The sequence below is a fragment of the Hemitrygon akajei genome, chromosome 13, assembly GCF_048418815.1.
Source record: "Hemitrygon akajei chromosome 13, sHemAka1.3, whole genome shotgun sequence".
Taxonomy (NCBI): Eukaryota; Metazoa; Chordata; class Chondrichthyes; order Myliobatiformes; family Dasyatidae; genus Hemitrygon; species Hemitrygon akajei.
In genome coordinates this window covers 76,637,313-76,658,099 of record NC_133136.1, presented here as the reverse complement: position 1 = coordinate 76,658,099, position 20,787 = coordinate 76,637,313, and the positions used below count along the sequence as shown (strand labels likewise).

Sequence of the window (20,787 nt, the reverse complement as noted above, 5' to 3'; positions counted from 1 at the left end):
CGTCAACCAATTCTCCTTTATCTATCCTGCTTGTTAATCCTTCAAAGAATTCCAACAGATTTGTCAGGCAAGATTTTCCCTCAAGGAGGACATGCTGACTACAGCCTATTTTAATCATGTGGTTTCAAGGTACTTGAAGGCACATCCTTAACAATCAACTCCAACATGTTGATGATAATTAGGTAGAGATTTCTTCAAGCAAGCCTGGCTGAAGTCCCAGGCAATGATTTGAAAGGTGTCAGGTTATGCTGTTTCTTGTTCACTGTTTGCTGCACTAGTACCTCAAGCACTTGCTTAACATCGTCCTTTGGCAGAATGCAAATGGCGGTCAGGATCACAGAAGAGAACTCTCTTGGTAAGTAGAACAGTCGACATGTAATCGTTAGATGTTCCAGGACAGGGGAAACAAGAGTACAACAAGACCATTATGTCCAAGCACCACGAATAGTTTATCACAAAATCCAGTCCCCACTTTTTGCATTCTCCCAATCAGCAGTCCAGTTCATCCAGTGTATCAAGAAACCCTTGGGCATTTGTTATAAAGGTAGATGCAACATGCAGAGAGACTGAGAAAGGACAGGCAGACAATTGCATGGTTGAAATGTCTCTAATGTGAGAAGTATCGGGAATATGAATAATTAATAGTATAAGATTCAGTAAGGCATCTCCTCCCGTCAGCCTGTCTACATACAGTGTTAGGTATCTTTCTGGACACACGACAAATTTTGCCACATCCAAACCTTTTGCACTCAAGAGGTACCAATTTATATCAGGGAAGTTTGAGTCACATCAGATAATAACTTATTTTTGCACCTTTCCAAAATCTGCCTCCCAGTGCTTCTGTTGTTATTGGGAGGTCTATAGAATACTCCCAATATGGTGATTGATACCTTCGTGTTTCTGACTTCTACCCACACTGACTCAGTAGACAGTCCCTTCGGATGTCGTCACTTTCTGCAGCTGTGATACTACCCCAATTAGCAATGTCACCCCCACCTCCTGTACCTCCCTCCCTGTCTCTGGATCTAGTACAGGTAGTCCCCGAGTTACAAAACGTCCGACTTACGGACAACTCGTACTTACGGACAACTCGTTCTTACAAACCAAGGAAGGAGAATGCTGACCGCCATTTTAAGTCAGATCGCGATGCTGTCCGCCATTTTAAGTCGTTGCCATTGACACTGCGTTGAGTGTTTAACTTTGTATTTGGCTTAAATTTTTCTTATTAAGATTCACCCTGACCCCGCCCCACCCCCCCGTTCTGGTCGGCTGGTGGCGCAGTCAGATCAGCACCGGGCTAGAGTACGGAGGTTCCCGAGTTCGATTTAGTGACAGACCGCTCCTGTGCCGGGTTGATGTTGATCCAGTGACTCCCGTACCATCCGTGCCGGGTTGATGTCGAGCTCGCAACTCGACCTCGTAAAAAAACACTGCCACCTCCAGTTTAAATTCCCACTCGGAATATTATGGAGGATCAAATACCCAAACCCAGCACAACCCCCAATTTGTCCCATTTAACCTGTCTCAGTGCAGTGCAGTTTAGGACCCGGGGAATTCAGTGCTGTGGTCCTTAGGACCCAGCGGACCTCGGGAGCCGGCACAGCTCGGGACCCACCGCCCATAGTGTTTCTGTTCCATTGACGGGAAGCGATCGCAATTGAAAATAAAGTGGAAATAATAAAGCGTTTGGAAAGAGGTGAAATGCAGTCGATCATTGGAAATGTGTTAGGCTACAGTCGGTCAACGATCAAAACAATTTTAAAGGATAACGGATAAAGTGAGAATAAAGGAGCATGTGAAAGGCCCTGCCCCAATGAAAGCTACAATTATTACTAAGCAACACAGTGGTTTAATTATTGGAATACATACATTTCTTAAGTGTTTTATATGCATAGAAAGGTAAAATATATACTATATACTAAGACAAACGTTTGACTAACTGATGCTAAATAATACCGGATGTACTTGTTCCGACTTATGCACAAATCCGACTTAAAGACGGACTCAGGAACAAAACTCAAACGTAAATGACTTCCCGGTCACGTGACAGATTTTTTTTGGGGGGGGGGGTGCAGTGAGGGTTGAGCACTTGGGGACAGTGACCACAACTCCATGACATTTACCATGGCCTGGGGCAAGGACAGGAGCAGACTGTATGAAAAAATAGTTAACTGGAGGAAGGCAAATTATGATGATACTAGGCATAAATTGGAAACAGATGTATCACAGAAATATGAAGGTTGCTTAGAAATACTCACATGTGGTTGTAGATCAATTGCCCCATGGAGGTTCAGGAAGGTTTTAAGGATTAGGAAGCAATGATTCTTAGCTTCTCGAGAGCTAGAAGGTGGCCAGGAAGGAAAACAAATTGACAAAAGGTAGAGAAGTGGTGTGATCTGTATGGGTTTTAATATGATGTTTCACAAGTTTCCCTATGGTAAACTGATTCAAGTCAAAAGGCAAGGGATCCAGGGACACTTGTCTGCGTAGATTCAGAATTAACCGTACAGCAGGCAGAAGGTGCATGAGGCAGTATCAGACTTGGACTCAGATTGTAAGTCACCTGTCAAGGTCTGCAAGTGAGCAAATCAGTAAGCAAGCAACACGTTAGACCTCTTCCTAGAAGCTGGTTGAATACAAACTTCCCTTTCAGGACAGCAAACTGCCCGACGTCCATGCGTCCTACCAACACTAGATCAATCTAATGCTCAGAATGAATGCCACCTCCCTTCTGGAATGAACTTCATTAAAGTAATTAACACCAGGACTACAAAGAATAAGGCAATGGCTCAGTCATGAAAACCGCAGATTCTTTGTGGATGCTAAATAATTAATAATCTAAAATGGACCAAAGTGCTGAATTCCAGAGGTGTTACGAAGCAAACTACTTACAACATTAAGCCTGCATTTGAGCAGGTTTACTGGTAAAATTAGCCAATGGCCATCAAGGGAAAAAAATAATCAAACATTCAGATGCATACCTGACAACAGAGGTCAATTACCCCCGACCCAGAACTTCCTGGTTGGAGCTCTTCAGGGCAACGTCCTAGCCCCAATCATCTTCAGATGATCTACCATCATAAAGTCAAAAGTGAAGAAGTACACCAAAAGTTGGATTGTGTTCCATTCCTACATGGTACTCCTAAACAGATTCAGCAGTACGTGCCTGGATATAGCACGACCAGATAACATTCAAGTACAGGCAGTGTCAGGTGTCTAATGACATTTTAAAGAGCCAGACAATAGCCATCCAGAAAAAGACAGTCTAGCTGCTGTTCAATGGCATAACCAGCTATACACATGTTGTTGCGCCAAAACTAGGTCAAGTTGGGTACCCAGCAACAACTGACTCACCTCCTGACAGCCCAATACCTATCAACTACAAGACACAAATCCAGAGTATGATCAAATAAATATTCCCCACTTCCTGAATGGATGCTCCTCCCATCAAACTAAAGACAAAGCAGCCTAATCATCATTGACATGTCAAAGGTTGATGGATTAACCGGCTATTGTAAATAGCCTCTGAGTGATAGAATCCATAGGGGTGGGGGCAAATGACAAGAATGGAGGCAGATTAAAACGTGATTAGTATAGGATTGATGTAAATGGATGCTCAACAGTTGATGCAGACTCTGGAGCCAGCCGTTTCGGTGATATACGACTAACTATGGAACAGTCAATATAAAGCATCTCAACCTGAAATGCAGACTGTCCATTTTCCTCCACAGGTACTGTTCAGCCCACTGAGTTCCTTTAGTATCTTGTTTGCTGCTCCAAATTCCAACATCTGCAGCCTCTTGCATTTCCATGGTTTAATAAGCTCACGTTCAACAAAAAAAGCATGCTATTTATTGCAACAGTATAATCATGGCCTTTTATTTTCAAAACCATTTTAATGGATTTAATTGCACTAAAGATTTTACATGTTCAACAGTTTAGTCTGGCCATATGTCAAGTTTATAATGAAAGAGATAGTGTCTAACCTTGCTAATTAATTTTAAAAACTGTTCAAGACATAAAATCAAACTAAGGGTGATCATTATTTTTTGTCTTGTAATCCAAAACATTTTGCAGCCTACCAATTATTCACATTCAGAATTTATATTAAAGATGGTTGAAAATTTCACGATTGATTTCATGTCAGCCAAGTGCACAAAGAAAATAAATGTAAACAATAAAACACAAATGCTGACAGAGTAGCTTCCGGAACACTGCCAATAGAGGTTATTTGGATGATCAAAACAGGATAATGCTTTCCCACACACTGATTCACAATTTTAGCAGCAAGAGGGTGATGAAGTAGGCTTGTTACCCGAAACTGTAACTTACTAGGTATACTTTTTCTGGCTACAGACAGTAAGGCACTGAAAAAAGAAAAAATTATCATCTTTTAATTGGAGCTTCTTTTTCAGGAGTGCTACAATGATTCAAATCAAGATAATCTTTCAAGTAATAGTGTGTTTTAGAACATTAAACTGCCACAAAGATCAACATTTTCAGCAACCACATTAAAATTTAAACGTGTATAGTCTTTTTAGAAATAAAGGGCACATATTAAAATATATTCTTAATCAATAACTGTGGGTCCTATTTCCAAAATTGTACAACATGGCACTAAATGTTTAATCAAAACAAAAGTGGCATGGAAATAGCTGATATAAATAGAAACAAAACAGAGACCTAAACTTGTAAATAAATAGGACAGGGGAGAAATATTCAGTGTTTTATGTCTTAGCTGTCTCCTTGACATTGTAAGGTATTAAAGTAAGAGTAGATTGTCATTAACTGGGACAGTACATTTTGGCCAACTTAAGCGGCTGCCCCATTTAGACGAAAAGTTTCATGGAATTAATCCAGTGTACATTTCCATGTTCTTTTGACTGACTGCAAATGCACAAAATCAGAGTATTCACCTGGTGCAGACAATGAACTGCCTGAAATAATGCTTCTGACATTGCATCCCTCCAAATCTTCATTTTTGTTGTAATATTCAAAATGATTGTCAATATTTTCAAATTCTTCGTAATTCCTAACTGGCTGAAGTAGCAAAATCATTTCATTTTCATTCCCAGCTGTTTCTGACATCTCCAAGTCTGAATGCTTGAAACCACAGAGAGCAGTATAGATCTGAACTGTCTTACTGCTAATTTCTCATCAACTATCAGTGACAAAAATCACTTTTTAATTAAAACACGAACACATGCAACTGACGCTATATAAAAACTGTTCACTTTAAGCACGACGTAGTGCCTAAAGCACATGGCTGACACTAGTTAGAAACATTTCAGCCAGTCTCCTGTCCCAATTGTGCGGCATAGTGATCCAAATAAATCCCAGCTATTTTCCTGATTATTTAAGAGTTGCCCCAAAGAAGCTGCTGCCTGATTAACAAATGACCCAATTAACCAGCATCCACTTTATATACAAAACAGAAAAATGTTAACCATTTGATTTAAAATAAATTTTTAAAATCTTGTTGCAAATACGATGAAAGAAAATGCAGTTGCCTTATTCTTCCTTTTCTCTCTTGCAACTGCAAACTCTCCAATGAAATTTCTGTTATATCAGATAATATATAGCTATCTGTGAGCAAATTCTCCTGCAATTGTGGGGAATCTCATGGTAGATACGCTTGCAGATCTCAGAACTTACCTTCAGTTATGCAGGTTACAGCATGGAATTACCATCAGTCACCAGCAAGATTTAATCCAAAATAATCATCTCTTCATTCATTTAACTGCTTATCAATGTACCCAGATTTAATAAAAGTGAAGAATTATAAACCTCAATTTTTTTTTCCTCATGGAGTGGTCCTACTCAAATACTCCATTCGAACAATAGATACACATTAAAAAATTATAGAGTTTACACAACTTGCCATGTGACCCCATGGTCAATAATCATCTATTATAGTTAATTCACAATGTTCAATAAGATTTAGAGAATAAAAATTGCCATAAAATGCAAAAGGGATTCCTCTCGTTATCTAACTTCACTGATTGTCAGAAATTCTACACTAATTTTCTTAGTTCTACATATTTCTAATATATATATTTAAATCAAAATATAGCAAAGATGATTTTCAGTACAGGGATACATAATTGAACAAGCTATTTAAAAAAAATGTGCGAGTTAACAAACAAAATGTTGGAGGAACTCAGCAGGTCAGGAAGCATCTATGGAAAGGAATAAAGAACTGACTTTTCGGATGAGACCTCTCATCAGGATACTTCATTCCTTTCCATAGATGGTGCCTGGCCTGCTAAATTCTTCTAGAATTTTGTGCTACTCTGGATTTCCTGCATCTGCAGAATCTATATGAATAACAGCTCTAACTGCCTTCTGTCTAATGCAAATGTGTAATTTATGCTGGATTACATGGTAAACCTTATAGCAGTATCATTTGAAGTTTGAGATATTAGGGAATCTCAAAGGATAGACAGGGAGAAACCATTCCTAATTGTCAGGAGCCTAACAACACTTGGTTGGAGTCAAGAGCTTGACTTTTCAAGTCAAGATAGGGATCATTTCTACAAACAAATAGAAGTGGAAATTCAGAAATAACTGCATATGGTGGAAATCAGGATTAAAACATAAATGTTGAAAACATTACGTATCTGCATAAAATACTGAGCCTTCACAATATTGTTACAAAGGGGTGGGGTCATGGAGCAAGCCAAGTTCAGTGTATAATATCCTAGATGCAAGGGGCAAAAAATCCTAGGCTACTGTATCATAAAACACATTACATTAGTGATTCCATTGTTTTTCCTTTCAAATTACATATCATTCCAATTTGAAAGTATAGTGCCATTCCTTCAAAGTCACTCAACAGCACAGTAGAAATACCTTCACCCAAAATATTTCAAGATGACTTGCCATCATCTTCTCAAAGAAAGGCCAATAAATGCTGGCATTACCAACAATGCCCATAGCCCAAAAAATGAATGACCAGTCGCAAGCTTGGTCAATGAATTAAGTTTTAAGAATCAAAGATTGGAAAGAATTTTAGCTAGAATGAGATACCAAGAGAACAACTTTTTAGAGAAATGTCTTTGCCACCCAAGGGCAAAGTTGCCAGTGATGGGAGTAAATAAATCAGGACTAGTCGAATGGCCACAATTAGACTGGTGCACATCTTTCAGGCATCATGTCTGTTCTGCTACCGCTAAGTTAACAAATTTCATGACGTATGCTGGTGATAATAAAACTGATTCTGATTGCTAGTTCTAGTCTCACCCAACCTCAGTGGAAAAAGCCTGCTTGCATTTGCCCTATCTATACCTCTCATAATTTTGTATAGCTCAATAAGATCTCCCCCCATTCTCTTACACTCAAAGGAATAAAAGTCGTAACCCTTACCTTTCCATGTCAATCAGGTCCTCAAGTCCAAGCAACAACCTTGCAAATTTTCTCTGCATTCTTTCAAGTTTATTGATATCTTTCCAGTACGTACCTAACTAGAACTGCACACAATACTCCAAATTAGACCTCACCAACATCTTGTACAACTTCAATATCCCAGCTCCTGTATTCAATGCTCTGATATATGAAGGTCAATATGCTAAATGCTCTCCTTATGACTATGAACTTGTAACATCACTTTCACAGAGTCATGGCTCTCTATTCCTAGATCCCTTTATTCTACTGCTTACCTCAATGCCCTACCATTCACTGTGTAGGTCCTACCCTGGTTTGCCCTGCCAAAGTGCAAACTCACTTGTCTGCATTAAATTCCATATCGCCCAGTCCACCTGCACCTCACTCATGGCTAGACATTTTAAATAAAAAATTACTTTGAAAAAGTACTTATGTGTTACCATGGGATTCATTTGCTTGCAGGCATTCCCAGTAGAACAAAGAAACACAATAGAATCAATGAAAAACTGCATGTAAAGACCAACAAACTGTGCAAATATGATAAAAATAACAAAAATAAATAAATAATACTGAGAATGAATTGTAGAGTCCTTGAAAACGAGTCCAGAAGTTGAGGGATCAGTTCAGTGTTGAGGTGAGTGAAGTTATTGCTAAAACCTATTTCAATTACTCTTGAATTTCTTTTATCACAAACATGCAAAAATGGTACAAATGCTTTGAAAGTCATGAGTTGCAAAAAAAAAAATACCATCAGGGCATTCCAAGGAGGTAGTAGGGGTGAAGGTGTTGTGTGCACTGGGAGGCCAGTGATGCATCCCCACTGCCGAAGACCGAGTTACCTTGTGGTTTGTCCATTTGTCTGGACTCAATTGGAACCATGCAGTTACAAATTTTAAGTGTGGCTATCAGATCAGTGCAAGGGTGAGAATATCCACAGGCAACGGGACAATCTGACCCATTGTGCCTGCATGAGATAAAGACAAAGCTGTAAAAATATAGGAGATAGAGAGGGGTCTTCTTGTCAGATTGTAATGTTGTTTTTACATCTTTGCCACAGGATTGAGCAGCAGTATAGCTATAACCTTTATCAGGAAGAAATAGTGACCATAGCCAAGTTATCTAAGCATTTATTTAAGGCATTTCTTCTGAATTATCAGGGAAAATTAGCGAACACTTCAAAATGGATGGGTCAATCATAAATACCACTTTGATTTACCAAAAGGAACAGGCTGAACATTCTACATTTGAAGATAGAAGAAAATGTTTTAATTGGATTTTAAATGCCATTTAGGGAAGCATACCACAACCATTTAAAAAAACACTTGGGTAATCTGCAAAAAGAAAACATAGCAAATGCACACTCAGTGGCCACTTAATTAGGTACACCTACTCATCAATGCAAATATCTAATCAGCCAATCATGCGGCAGCAAATCAATGCAGACATGGTCAAGAGGTTCAATTGTTGTTCAGACCGAACATCAGAATGGGGAAGAAATGTGACTTTGAAGGTGGAATGACTCTCGGTGCTACATGGGGTTGTTTAAGTAAATTAGAAACTGCTGATTTCCTGCGATTGTCACACTCAACTTTCTCTCAAGTTTGCAGAGAATGGTGCAATAAACAAAAAAAAAAATCCAGTCAGCAGCAATTCTGTGGGCAAAAACAGCTCGCTAATGAGATCCGAGGAGAATGGCCATTCCGTTTAAGTGACAGTAACTCAAATAATAACGCCTTACAACAACGGTGTGCAGAGGAACATGTGAATGTACGTGTCGAACCGTGAAGTGGATGGCTGCAGCAGTAGAAGGCCACACCGGCTTCCACTCCTGCACCTAATAAAGTGGCCATTGAGTGTATATTAACAATAATGAGAAATGCATATGCCAGAAATTGTAAATAAGGACATACTGTATTCAAAAGTTTGTCCTCTTGAACTATACAAGGTTCGAAATCATCACCCTCAAAAGAGATCTCTATAACTGAACCTGACTGGAATAAAGATGTCATTAGATTCACAGTTCAAGCCAGACAACAATCCAATTCAGAAATCCTTCATTGCATTTTTTTTTAAATTGGCAATAAAAGCCAAAATTATTTATCCAATAACAAATTTGGAGTAGCGGTACAAGTAGGTGCACAATCACTACCCACATACAAAAACAACAGATAAGGAACGGATGCAGCCTTGCAAATGTCAGTCATGTTGAGGACAAATGAAGAATTCCAGCTGATGCAACACAACGTCAATAACAGTTTTGTGTTTAATAGAGTACAGTCGGCCCTCCTTATCCACGGATTCCACGTGCGCGGATTCAACCAACCGCGAATCGCAAAAACCCGGAAGTGCTCTTCCAGCAGTTGTTCCAGAGCACATACAAACTTTTTTTTCGTGTAATTATTCCCTAAACAATGCAGTATAACAACCATTTTACATGACATTTACATTGTATTAGGTGTTATATCTAGAGATGATTTAAAGTATACGGGAGGATGTGCGTGGGTTATCGTGCATCGGGATCGAAATAAATTGGAAGTTCTCTTACTAAGTAAGTCAGAACAGGTACATCCGGTATTATTTAGCGTCAGTTAGTCAAACGTTTGTCTTAGTATATAGTACATATTTTACCTTTCTATGCATATAAAATGCTTAAGAACATATGTTTCAGCGCCGGGCTCAGGAACTGAAGTTCTCGGGACTTGGGACAGATCGCTCCCGAGCGCACTCTCCACTGTGCCGGATTGATGTGGAGGATCAAAAACTCAAAACCCCAAAACCCAATAATTAAACCACTGCGTTGCTTAGTAATAATTGTAGCTTTCATCAGGGCAGAGCCTTTCTCACTTTATCCTTTAAAATTGTTCCGATCATTGACCGACGTAGCCTAACGCTTTTCCAATGACCAATGGCGTTTCACCTCTTTCCAATCGCTTTATTATTTCCACTTTATTTTCAATCGTGATTGTGATTATTTTCGTGAACAGAAACACTGCGCATTCAGAGCTCTGGCACCGGGTCCTAATGTCCACCGCACTGAGACAGGTTAAATAAGGTCTGGGGTTCTGCTGGGTCCTAAGGTTCACCGGATTGAGAGGTTGAATAAGGGACTTGAGCATCCGCAAATTTTGGTATCTGCGAGGGGTCCCAGAACCAACCCCCACGGATAAGGAGGGCCGACTGTATAAGTAATCTAGAAATGACATAAAAGTACAGGCAGACCCCGAGTTATGAACGAGTTCTGTTCCTGAGTCAATCTTTAAGTCGGAACAGGTACATCTGGAATTACTTAGCGTCAGTTAGTCAAATGTTTTTCTTAGTATATAGTACATATTTTACCTTTCTATGCCTATAAAACACTTAAGAAACAATATGTATTTCAATAATTAAACCACTGCATTGCTTAGTAATAATTGTAGCTTTCATCGGGGCAGGGCCTTCACATGCTCCATTAAAGTTGTTCCGATCGTTGACCAACTGTAGCCTAACGCTTTTCCAATGACCGAAGCGTTTCACCTCTTTCCGATCGCTTTATTACTTCCAGTTTATTTTCAATTGCGATCATGATTATCTTTGTGAACAGAAACACTGCGGATTCAGAGCTGCACCGCCGGGTCCTAATGTCCACCGCACTGAGACATGTTAAATAAAGTCCTGGGTTCCGCTGGGTTCTAAAGACCACCGCATTGAGACAGGTTAAATAAAGGACTTGAGCATCCGCGTTTTTTGGTATCCGCGGGGGGGGGGGGGGAGGGTCTCAGAACCAATCCCCCACAGATAAGGAGGGTCAACTGTAGTTTGAAATGCAGTGCAAAGGACACAGTGAATTACAAGGCTATTTCCAAGCCATACTTATTTTGCACCTCATTGTAGACAGAAAACAGGTCAAGGGGCTCGTTACTAATCCAAACAGTGAGGCTACGTCCACACTACACCAGATAAATCCGTAACCAAAGCTTTTTCTCTTCGTTTTTACCCTCCATCCACACTAAAACGGCGTTTTCATCCCCCGAAACCGCTGATTTTCAGAAACGCTCTCCAGGGTGTGTAATTTTGAAAATGCCGCTTGGCCGGAGCAGTGTGGATGGGGTTACCGCAGAAATCTAAAAACACTGTCATGAATTGCCAGAACAGATTGTGACGTCAGTTTTTCAATGTTCGTCGTCAGCCGGGTCATACTGTCCGTGAACTCCCTGTTGGTTGGCTCCATACACTCCAGTATTTGGGGGTTTTTTTACTCTTAAGTCCTCCTGTGCGACAGCCAACAGCTGTCCATCGTTTAAGTTTTTATAGTCTGTAACTGCACAAATGCGCACTTTCACAGCAAGATTAGACACCAAACATGTCGCTTGTTTTCGGTAGATGTGTCCTGCACATGCCCAGTAGGAGGAGATTCACTGAAATATCCATTTTAATTTGGACAGAGATATAAAAATACATAGTGTGGACACCTATCGTTTTTACGTGAAACCAGTGTTTTCAAAATTATCCGGTCTAGTGTGGACGTAGCCTAAGTGTGCACTTATCTTTCTTCTATCATCAACTAGTTGGTCAAAACTGCAACAACACCTCACACGGAAGCTTCAGTGAAATGGCTAAAAGAATACTTTGATATATTGCTAAGCCACGTTCCCAGTTTAGCAGGGTGTCAGACCTGAGAAAGTGGTAATAGTATCTGAATGGTGCTGAAACTAAAAAAAGCCCAAAAAAATCTACAAACTAACTCACTTAACTAAACACAAATACTAAAAGCATACTGATTACCTAATCTGATTTCTCACAGGACTTTTTTTCAATCAAACAAATGAATTTTCTGTTCTTGTGCAAGGACTAACCCCACGATAGATAACCCAATGCAAGTGATACAAATTTTTCCATGAAACTGACAAAGAGCAGCAGGAAAACATGGTACTATTGAATTTTTACTTTAACGAAAGCTAGGTAGCACTTAAAGCAAAGAAACACTAAAATATTCATGAACAATATTTCTGTCTATATATTATACACACACACACACATATAGGGAAATAAGTGGCACTGTAGCGTAGTGGTTAGCACAATGGTTTACAGTACAGGCGGCCAGGGTTCAATTCCCACTGCGCCTGTAAGGAGTTTGTATGTTCTGTCCGTGAGTTACCTCCAGGTGCTCTGGTTTCTTCCCACAGTCCAAAGACCTACCAGTTGATAGGTTGTCTGCTCATTGTAAATTAGGGGTTTGCTGGACGGTGTCGCTCATGGGGCCAGAAGGGCCTATTCTACTCAATAAATAAATAAGTCTAAACAAAGGCATAGAGCAACAAGAGCTTTTAACTGATTTTTCTTGTCACTGAAGAGATAATGACAGCCTAACAGTTAGCACAACCCTATTACAACTTGGGGCAATCGGGGTTCAATTCTGGCACTATCTGCAAGGAGTTTGTACGTTACTGCACGGTTTTCCTCCAGGTGTTCCAATTTCCTCCCATAGACATACCATTGGTCATTGTAAATTGTCCTCTGATTAGGCTAGTGTTAAACAGGTGGATTGGGCCAGAAGGGCCTGTTCTGCACTGTATCCCTAAATAAAAAACGATGAGAGACCAATGATAAATTCAGGAAGGGAAGTCAAGGGAAAAAAAATAAAAATTATACCATAATGAATGGAGGCAGACATGATCTCATTTTTCCTTTTAATTGAAAAGTAAACAAAGGAAGCCAGGTGGGTCTGAGGGAAGATCAGGACAGTGGATATCATTCTAGTTTGGTCGAACAACAAGCAGGCACAGACATGACAGAGAATAATGTCTCTCCTGTCTGTATGCTTTGTTCCCGTCCCTTACATGTGGGTAGGCACAGCACTCTAAAAATTGCACTTAAGAGAAAATACAGTTTATGGTTATATTGACAACAGCTTGCTAGCAATAATGAGAAAGAGGGGAAGGAAGGGGAATGAGTGAACAAAGAAAGAAAGAAAGAAAATTTTCGAAAGAGACGGGAAAGGACATAGGTTGAATTCTACTTATATGGAGCCTTTGCAGCCTCAGGTTACTTGGACAATAAACCAGGATGATCTTTTAAATATTGATAAAAGATTAGTGTAGCTATAAAAAGTCCCAATCCCTGAAACCAAATATAAATTTCACTAACTTAATTGAGGATATTGGGTAATAAAGTTATAAAGCAGGTATTTCAAAATAAATGCATCATGAAAAATTCTACAAGCGTACTCCTTTAGCCAAATGAGTATATTGTAATTTGCCATTTCAGCTGCACACCTATATCTGTATCTTTTGTCGCCCTTCGATCATTCTTAATTTCCAATATTCCATTTCAGAAATTATGAATTCTGAGTACCTTCAAATATTTAGTTACATTTCAAATAACCTTGTATATTTTTATAAACAAGTTAGCTTAAAAGGAAAACTCTTCTAAATATGCTCAGTAAAGCTTTGTAAAATAAGTGATTACCTTCTACTGTGTACAATTTGAAAGCATGTACACACACTCCAACCTACAAGTTAACTTGACAACATCATACCACATTATCCCTTCAATACAACTTCAAACAAATATATACAACTTTGTCTTTATCCTGATCCAACACATTTGTTCAAATCTAAATGCCTTTGCATACTATCTTTATCTGTAGATCTCACTTTCCCACAGTCGGTTATCATCTGTTAACAATATCCTAAGAACAGTCATTAATAACACAGAGCAGCAACCACAGTAATGTGGGATTCCATTTGCCACCACTGAACTGGAGCAGCTCCCATTGACTAATAACACTTTACTATTGCCTGGCAACCCCTTCCTTAGTTTTAGTCCAACATGAAAGGCAATGTCTATGGCTTATGAAAATGAACAAGCTTCAGGAGTAGTTTTCACACAATAACAGATATGAAAACATTTTCATGCAAGCTTTTGTTCCAAATTCCGCCTTTACTGTGTCTTGCATTAGAATCAGCTCTTCAGATTAATGAGTTCACCACACAGCACAGACATTAAACACGAATGAACAAGAAAGCGGTTTTGTTAAACTGAGCAGTTTAGGTTTGGCATTCTTCTATAATTGGACGGCAACACAAAATGTTTTACATTATGGAAATAAGTAACTTGACAAGATCTAAGATTAAGATTTGAATCCGATTCAGATTAAATTGTGCACACTACAAACTAATTTTATATGGATCATATTGTTCTTATTCAACTAAACTGAAGCAGACAATAATAGTGGAAAGTTACACACTCAGAAACAAGATCCCTGTATGTGAATATATAAAGTAACAGGGCTAAAATATTGTACTGGGATCAGACTAGAGAAAGTATATTTTGACCTTAAACGAGCCAAGGCACAAAAATTTCCCAAGTGTAAAATAGATCTATTTACTGAAAGGACATTACCCAAGTGACTATTTTGTTCTGAATTTACATAATTATTTCTCACTTGGCCTGAAGCTGATGGCAATTCCTTCCATCTAGAAGGTCAAATAACACAAACAACTTCATTTGTTCTGATTTCAGAATTCACTTATGGCACTACCTAAATTGTCGGATGCACTTAAGATTTCAGACGAAGGACAAAACTGGAAAAGGAATGATTACTTCCAATAAATGCAGGGATTTCCAAAGTAACGCCTGCTCTTCCAGGAGTAGCCATAACGGTGGCAAGCAACCCCAGGGAGCCCAGGAATGCGAATGGTGCATAGGGAAAATTACACAATGTGGCCTTTTGCAGTAAAAGGCCCAACAATGAGATATCTGCAATGTTGTCATTTTACTAGAGAACTAGTTACAGTCTAATGCTGCTAAAATGACTTGAATCAGAATCAGGTTGAATATCACTGGCATATTCTGTGAAATTTGTTTTACAGCAGCAGTAAAGCTACAAATTGTTTTACATATTTCACTGTACTGCTACCACAAAAAACAACAAATTTCATGACATAAGTGATGATAAACCTGATTCTGATGTGGGTCTATTGTGGACTGAGAGTGAAAGGGGGGAGGGAGCAGGAAGCACTAGAGGCATTCTGTGATGATCAGTTAACCAACTGTTTGGAATCAAATGACTTTGCCTGAGGGCTGGGTGCGTCTGCACCCGCACGATCCAACCCCCCCCCCCCCCCCCACCCCTGGCACTCTCCCTCTGCCACCTGTCCCTCAACACTCCCGCATGACTCCACCCTGACCAGTCTCAACATCCATCAGATTTAGAAACTTGCTCTCTGCTCCACATTGACAAATTTACAGTAGTGTGCAAAAGTCTAAGGCACCCTAGCTACATAGTGTAAAAAGAGAGGAAAAAATATTGAGGGAGTGTTCATGGGCTCATTGCGCATTCAGAAATCTGATGGGGGAAGGAGAAGTTGTCTGAAATCTTTAGTGTGTCTCTTCAGGCTCCTGTACCTTCTCCTTGACGATTAGCAATGCGAAGAGGGAATTACGTCTCCACTATGAAGACCCTCCAAATAAATAGTCACAAAATTCTGACATTTCACCTACTAAATTTGTTCATTTTGTACCAGTGGACCAGTATCAAAACCAAATGCCTCACCAGAAACATCTAATCCTTCTATGGAATGCTCTGCCTCAGAAGGCAGTGGAGGCCAATTCTCTGGATGCTTTCAAGAAAGAGTTAGACAGAGCTCTTAAAGATAGCGGAGTCAAGGGATATGGGGAGAAGGCAGGAATGGGGTACTGATTGTGGATGATCAGCCATGATAACATTGAATGACAACCAATGTAAAATTGTAATTATATCTTCTATTTCTGGTAGTCAGAATAACTGTAAACCTCTGCAAGTGTCACTGTTCAGTTATCCTCTAGCTTCAGGTGAGTAAATTTTCTTTCCTTTCAGAAATGTGCAGAAAGTCCAATCATCAAGGACTAATCATCAAGGCCACAGAAGCACCGTGATTCTCCAAATGAAGGCCAAAACAGCATTTTCAGAATGAGGTTAAAAAATTACAATTTAATAAAAAGCATTTTATCAAATACTTTGTGATGAAAGATTTCCAGTTATTGGCTAATCTTTGCTTATCAGATCGTCATGCTTGGATGCCGCAAATTATGCTGCTGGAGGGAATGAGTTTTGATCTCCTCACATAGCCTGCAATAAAGCTACTTACATTTGTAAGATATGTGTAAGATATTTTATATTAAAATTCACCCATCTTTTTATACTAAAATTACCACATTGGTGTTAATGAAATCTGGAATGGTTAAAGTACTGTCTGACTTGGTCAAGTAGAATTTTACCAATTAAAATCAAGAGAGAAATTTCATTTATCATGAAAAGTCTTCATACCCCACATTATACATTTCAGTTAATACTCTAGGCTGCATTCATGCTAAATATACAACATGATTGCAAAGTAATTCCAGCTTCATGCCAATGATAAATAATGTGCAGCAGAAAAAGGACATCATGGGCAAACAGATCACAGATATTAAATTGATGTGTCAGCTTCAGATTTCACAAATGTATACAGCAAAGTCAAAATTTCAGTCCAAGTGTAGCTACTACTCTAGATTATGTTGTAAAGCCTACAGCCATGAGCAATTAGCAAGTCATTCATGTGGAGAACAAAGTTCATTCAGAAATAAATCTGAAAAATAAAGTTCACTGTGCAGATAAACCAGAAACGGAGTAGAAATAACACTAGGAGCTGAATGGTACAGGGTTGCTCCTTACCATTTAGGCACATCTTTTGGATTGTGCAGTCCCTTTAAACCAAAAAGTAGGTGCAGGTGCTTAGTTGAGCAGCAGCATTTAAAAGTGAATATTTTAGTACAAAGGTTTGTGCTTTCCTAGATTACAGAACCAATCTTCATTTTTACAGACATTCTACCAAACAATAAATCACAATCCCTCAAAGCTTATCTGGCACATATTATAAATGATTAAATGATGGTGAAGGGGCTTTCATTTATCAGGTGGTCATAGGAATTCATGAAACTGGTAATCTATGTAGGACTGTCATTTACTCTACTGGATCTACGCCAGCCAGCTTTTAGTAATGCAACCTCATCAATTCTATTCTCCCATAACACAGCAAATTATTTTCTGTAAAGCCTAACTAATTCCATTATAATGCATTGGTTGATTAGACATCCATCCCCCCCCCCCCCCTTACAGGAAATGACCGAGTACCTTTTGAGTAGGTTTATAAAAGTGCTGCTGAAGAACACTATATTAAAAAGTGCAAACTCTACCATTCAAGTGTTTCATCATTTTGATGGATTTTCCTCCAGATTTTGTTCAGTAGAGTGTTGAGCAGTCTTTTAAAACTGAAAGATTATGCACATAGCACCTCCTCCTAACATCATTACCCACTCAAGTACATTCGAAATGTCGAAAACGGCAGACAATTTGGGTTCAAGAAACTTGCACCGTCGACAGGAGCTCGTCATCTGTGCAAAGTGCGAGCTGAGAAATAAATTCTGAGTAAGATAACAGAGAAAGATCCTACACCCATAAACATTCGCATGGCCCATCATGGGTGTGAGATCTTTCACAGTGATCTGGGAAGAACTTCAGTTGAAAGTCACATCAATACTTCCTCATTTAAATGTCACCTTTGATGTCTGGCCTCCGTCTCCTCAAGTGGTACATTAAACCACAGCCTTCTATTACAGACTGCCCTTATTAGGATTAGACGATGAGAAGCATTCTTTCTCATCGCCCCTAACTAATTACCACCAGTATCATTCAGTTTTTCGACTATGTTTATGCATTATATAAAGGCTCGAGCTTCTGCCTAACATTTTTTTTGCGGGAAACTAAGTCACTATGATTCCATTAAATAGCAATAACGCTTTGACAATTAAATGGCCTACTAAATATTAGAATTAAATGCTCAGAAACACGTCATAAGGCGACGTTATGTCAATTTCGCCACAATTTCAAGCTTTTTCAATACAAATTGTTGTGGCTGATTTATGTTATTTGGTAACTTGGGAAAAAGCCATACTTACAAAGTAACTGTCTTATTGGGGAGGGTGTCTAGTGGGAAAACCTCTGTCAGTTCCAAATTGGTACAAACAACTTTGTCGCCTGTCCCAGCCATTGAAGAGGCCGCCGGGAATGCGGCTGAGGAGAGTTTCGACGCGATTTTCGGACGCTCATTCAAACGTTTACAACCGCTCGGCAGGGCATTGCAAACACCGATCACCAGCAGTAACACTACCCCTGACAACTCCACGTCTGCGGTACGAGATTTCATTTTCTTTCAATGTCTGTCTTAATAAATAGTTTTCCAAACGTCGCAAATCTCAGCAGAAGGCAGCAAAACTTTCGTCGGGCTTGTTCGTGTGTTCGATATCGTTCAGGGGAAGCGAGCAGAAAGGCCAGCCACCAAGGCCTGCGGTGCACGGCGATTCTCCATCCAAAACCCCGAAACACTCTGCTAGAGGCTGCACACAAAGCACGGCTACACAGCCCTCCTCATGCGCCCGGAATGCCCCTTGAAAGCATCGTCGGTGGGCTCGAGTCCTTCCTCAATGCCGACGGCCACCCCGAGTCAGTCCACATCCCTTTGTGTCCGCGGGATCGAGCACCACCCAGCAGCGAGCCCCCGGCCGGCCGAGCCGGGCGATGGTGCGCGGAACCAGCAGCAGCAGCAGCAGCAGCGCCGAACCCGCTGGCACACAAAGGAATCCCGATCATTCACACCACGGCCTCGCTTGCACCTCACACCGGCCCGACGACCCACCTGCAGGGGCGCTTGCAGGACCTGAGGCCAAGAAACTTTCACTCCTCGCCCGCCGAGTTCGGGCTCTGCTCCGCTGGAAACTTTGCGAGCGAGAGGGAACTGATTTTGTTTTTTTAAAAAAGGAGTAAATCCCCCAAATGAAACGCACCCGCTCAGTGCAGATTTTCCTTTGCCTCTTTGTCGTATCGTCTCGCAGGGGGTGGGGGTGTTCTGGCTCTGTGCAAGAGGAGGAGGAGGGAGAGGTGGGAAATGGAGTTGGTTTTCCCAGCCCCTCCGAGTAGCACGAGTCGTGCAAGCAGTTGGCTGATGGCCTTTTGTTTTCGTACTCAGCTCAATGGTTGGAAAAAAAACTTCGTCAGTGAAGAGCCCATTTCCGACCGGCCGCCTCCATGTTCAGCCTTTTCCAGGACACCCAGCCAACTCTGGGCACAGTACCGAGTGCCAGTCACTGCTCCTCGGTCAGAGGGCGACCAGCGGTAGCGTTTCACTCGACCAGTAGTTTTTTTTTGTTTAATAAATGTTCTCTAGTTTTCTCGTTTGTAGCAGTTCCACTTTACCTTTGAACTAGCCCCAGAGCCAAGTTTGATCTCACAGTCGGAGGTCGCCAAATTGCTCGCAGGTTGACTTTGCCCATCGTAACTTTAGTGAGTCATAGCAGGATTTTTAAAAAAGCTTTGAACTGTGCTGTCTGCATTAATATTACCTCACGTTAGCAAAGTTACTTATGAGGTAAACACTATATTGGTTAGGCTTCATGTACAGACAGAGAACGTTTCGCGTTAACTTTTCGGGGTCGATGACCTTTTTATCAGAGATGCATGCAAATAACTCAAGACGTCTCCTGGAAGGTGCCAAATAACTGCCTATTGTTGTTTTCCAATTTACGTAACCCAATGGCGACTGAATGAAGCGAGCTATTTTTTTGTACGACTGGTTCTGTGGTAATCATAGTACTTGAGGAAATACACTTTGGAATTACATACGGGAATTTCCTCGTAGGGCAATGGTGAAAGAATCACGAAGCACCTCATTCTTTTCCATGACTAAAGACATGGAAAGCCACAAAAATAGCACAGATGAAAGCAAGAGCTCTAACCACTTTCATGACTCAGGATGTTCCGTATGATGATACATAATGAATGTATATTCATTAATATATCAGACTTAACAGTTTATAGGACTGGAACAGATATCTTGTATGATAAAGATGAATCCTCTATTTGTCTATCTGCACTGCATTTTCTCTGTAACTGCAACACTATATTCACATTCTGTTTTAATTTTGCTTTTGTATACTTTGATGTACTAAAATATGGAATGGTCGGTTTGGATGGCTTTCAATCAAAGCTTCTCGTTATGGCCTGATACATGTGACAATAATAAACCAACTACCAACATAAAAAATCATATGGGCTGGACAGACTAGGTACATGAAGAATGTTCCCATTACAGGGGAAGTCTGGAACCAGAAGTCACAGACCAAGTCATTAAAGTCTGTGATGAAGACAAATGTCTTCAGCAAAAGATTGGTAAATCTGTGGATTTCTCATCCATTTAGGGTCTTTGGAATCTAAGTTGAGAGTTCTACAAGTTGAGAGGCCAAGGTATTCATTTATTAATAATCCAATTTAATGTTAACTCCAGAAGATGTAATGCAGTGGTTCTGGAGTGGGGCAGGATCCTTAGCTCTGTTCGAGTGAAATACGAAACC

The 20,787-nt window shown here is 40.1% G+C and overlaps 1 protein-coding gene across 1 annotated transcript in view; it reads right to left on the bottom strand.

The window, feature by feature from the left end:
* adgra3 (adhesion G protein-coupled receptor A3) overlaps positions 1-19,996 on the bottom strand; it is a 112,792-nt gene extending 92,796 nt beyond the window's left edge. The window contains exon 1 of the mRNA XM_073064908.1: positions 18,340-19,996. Within this exon, the coding sequence (XP_072921009.1) occupies positions 18,340-18,587 (248 nt within the window). The 5' untranslated portion in view covers positions 18,588-19,996. The remainder of the gene's footprint in view (positions 1-18,339) is intronic.
* Between the last annotated feature and the right edge of the window lie 791 nt (positions 19,997-20,787).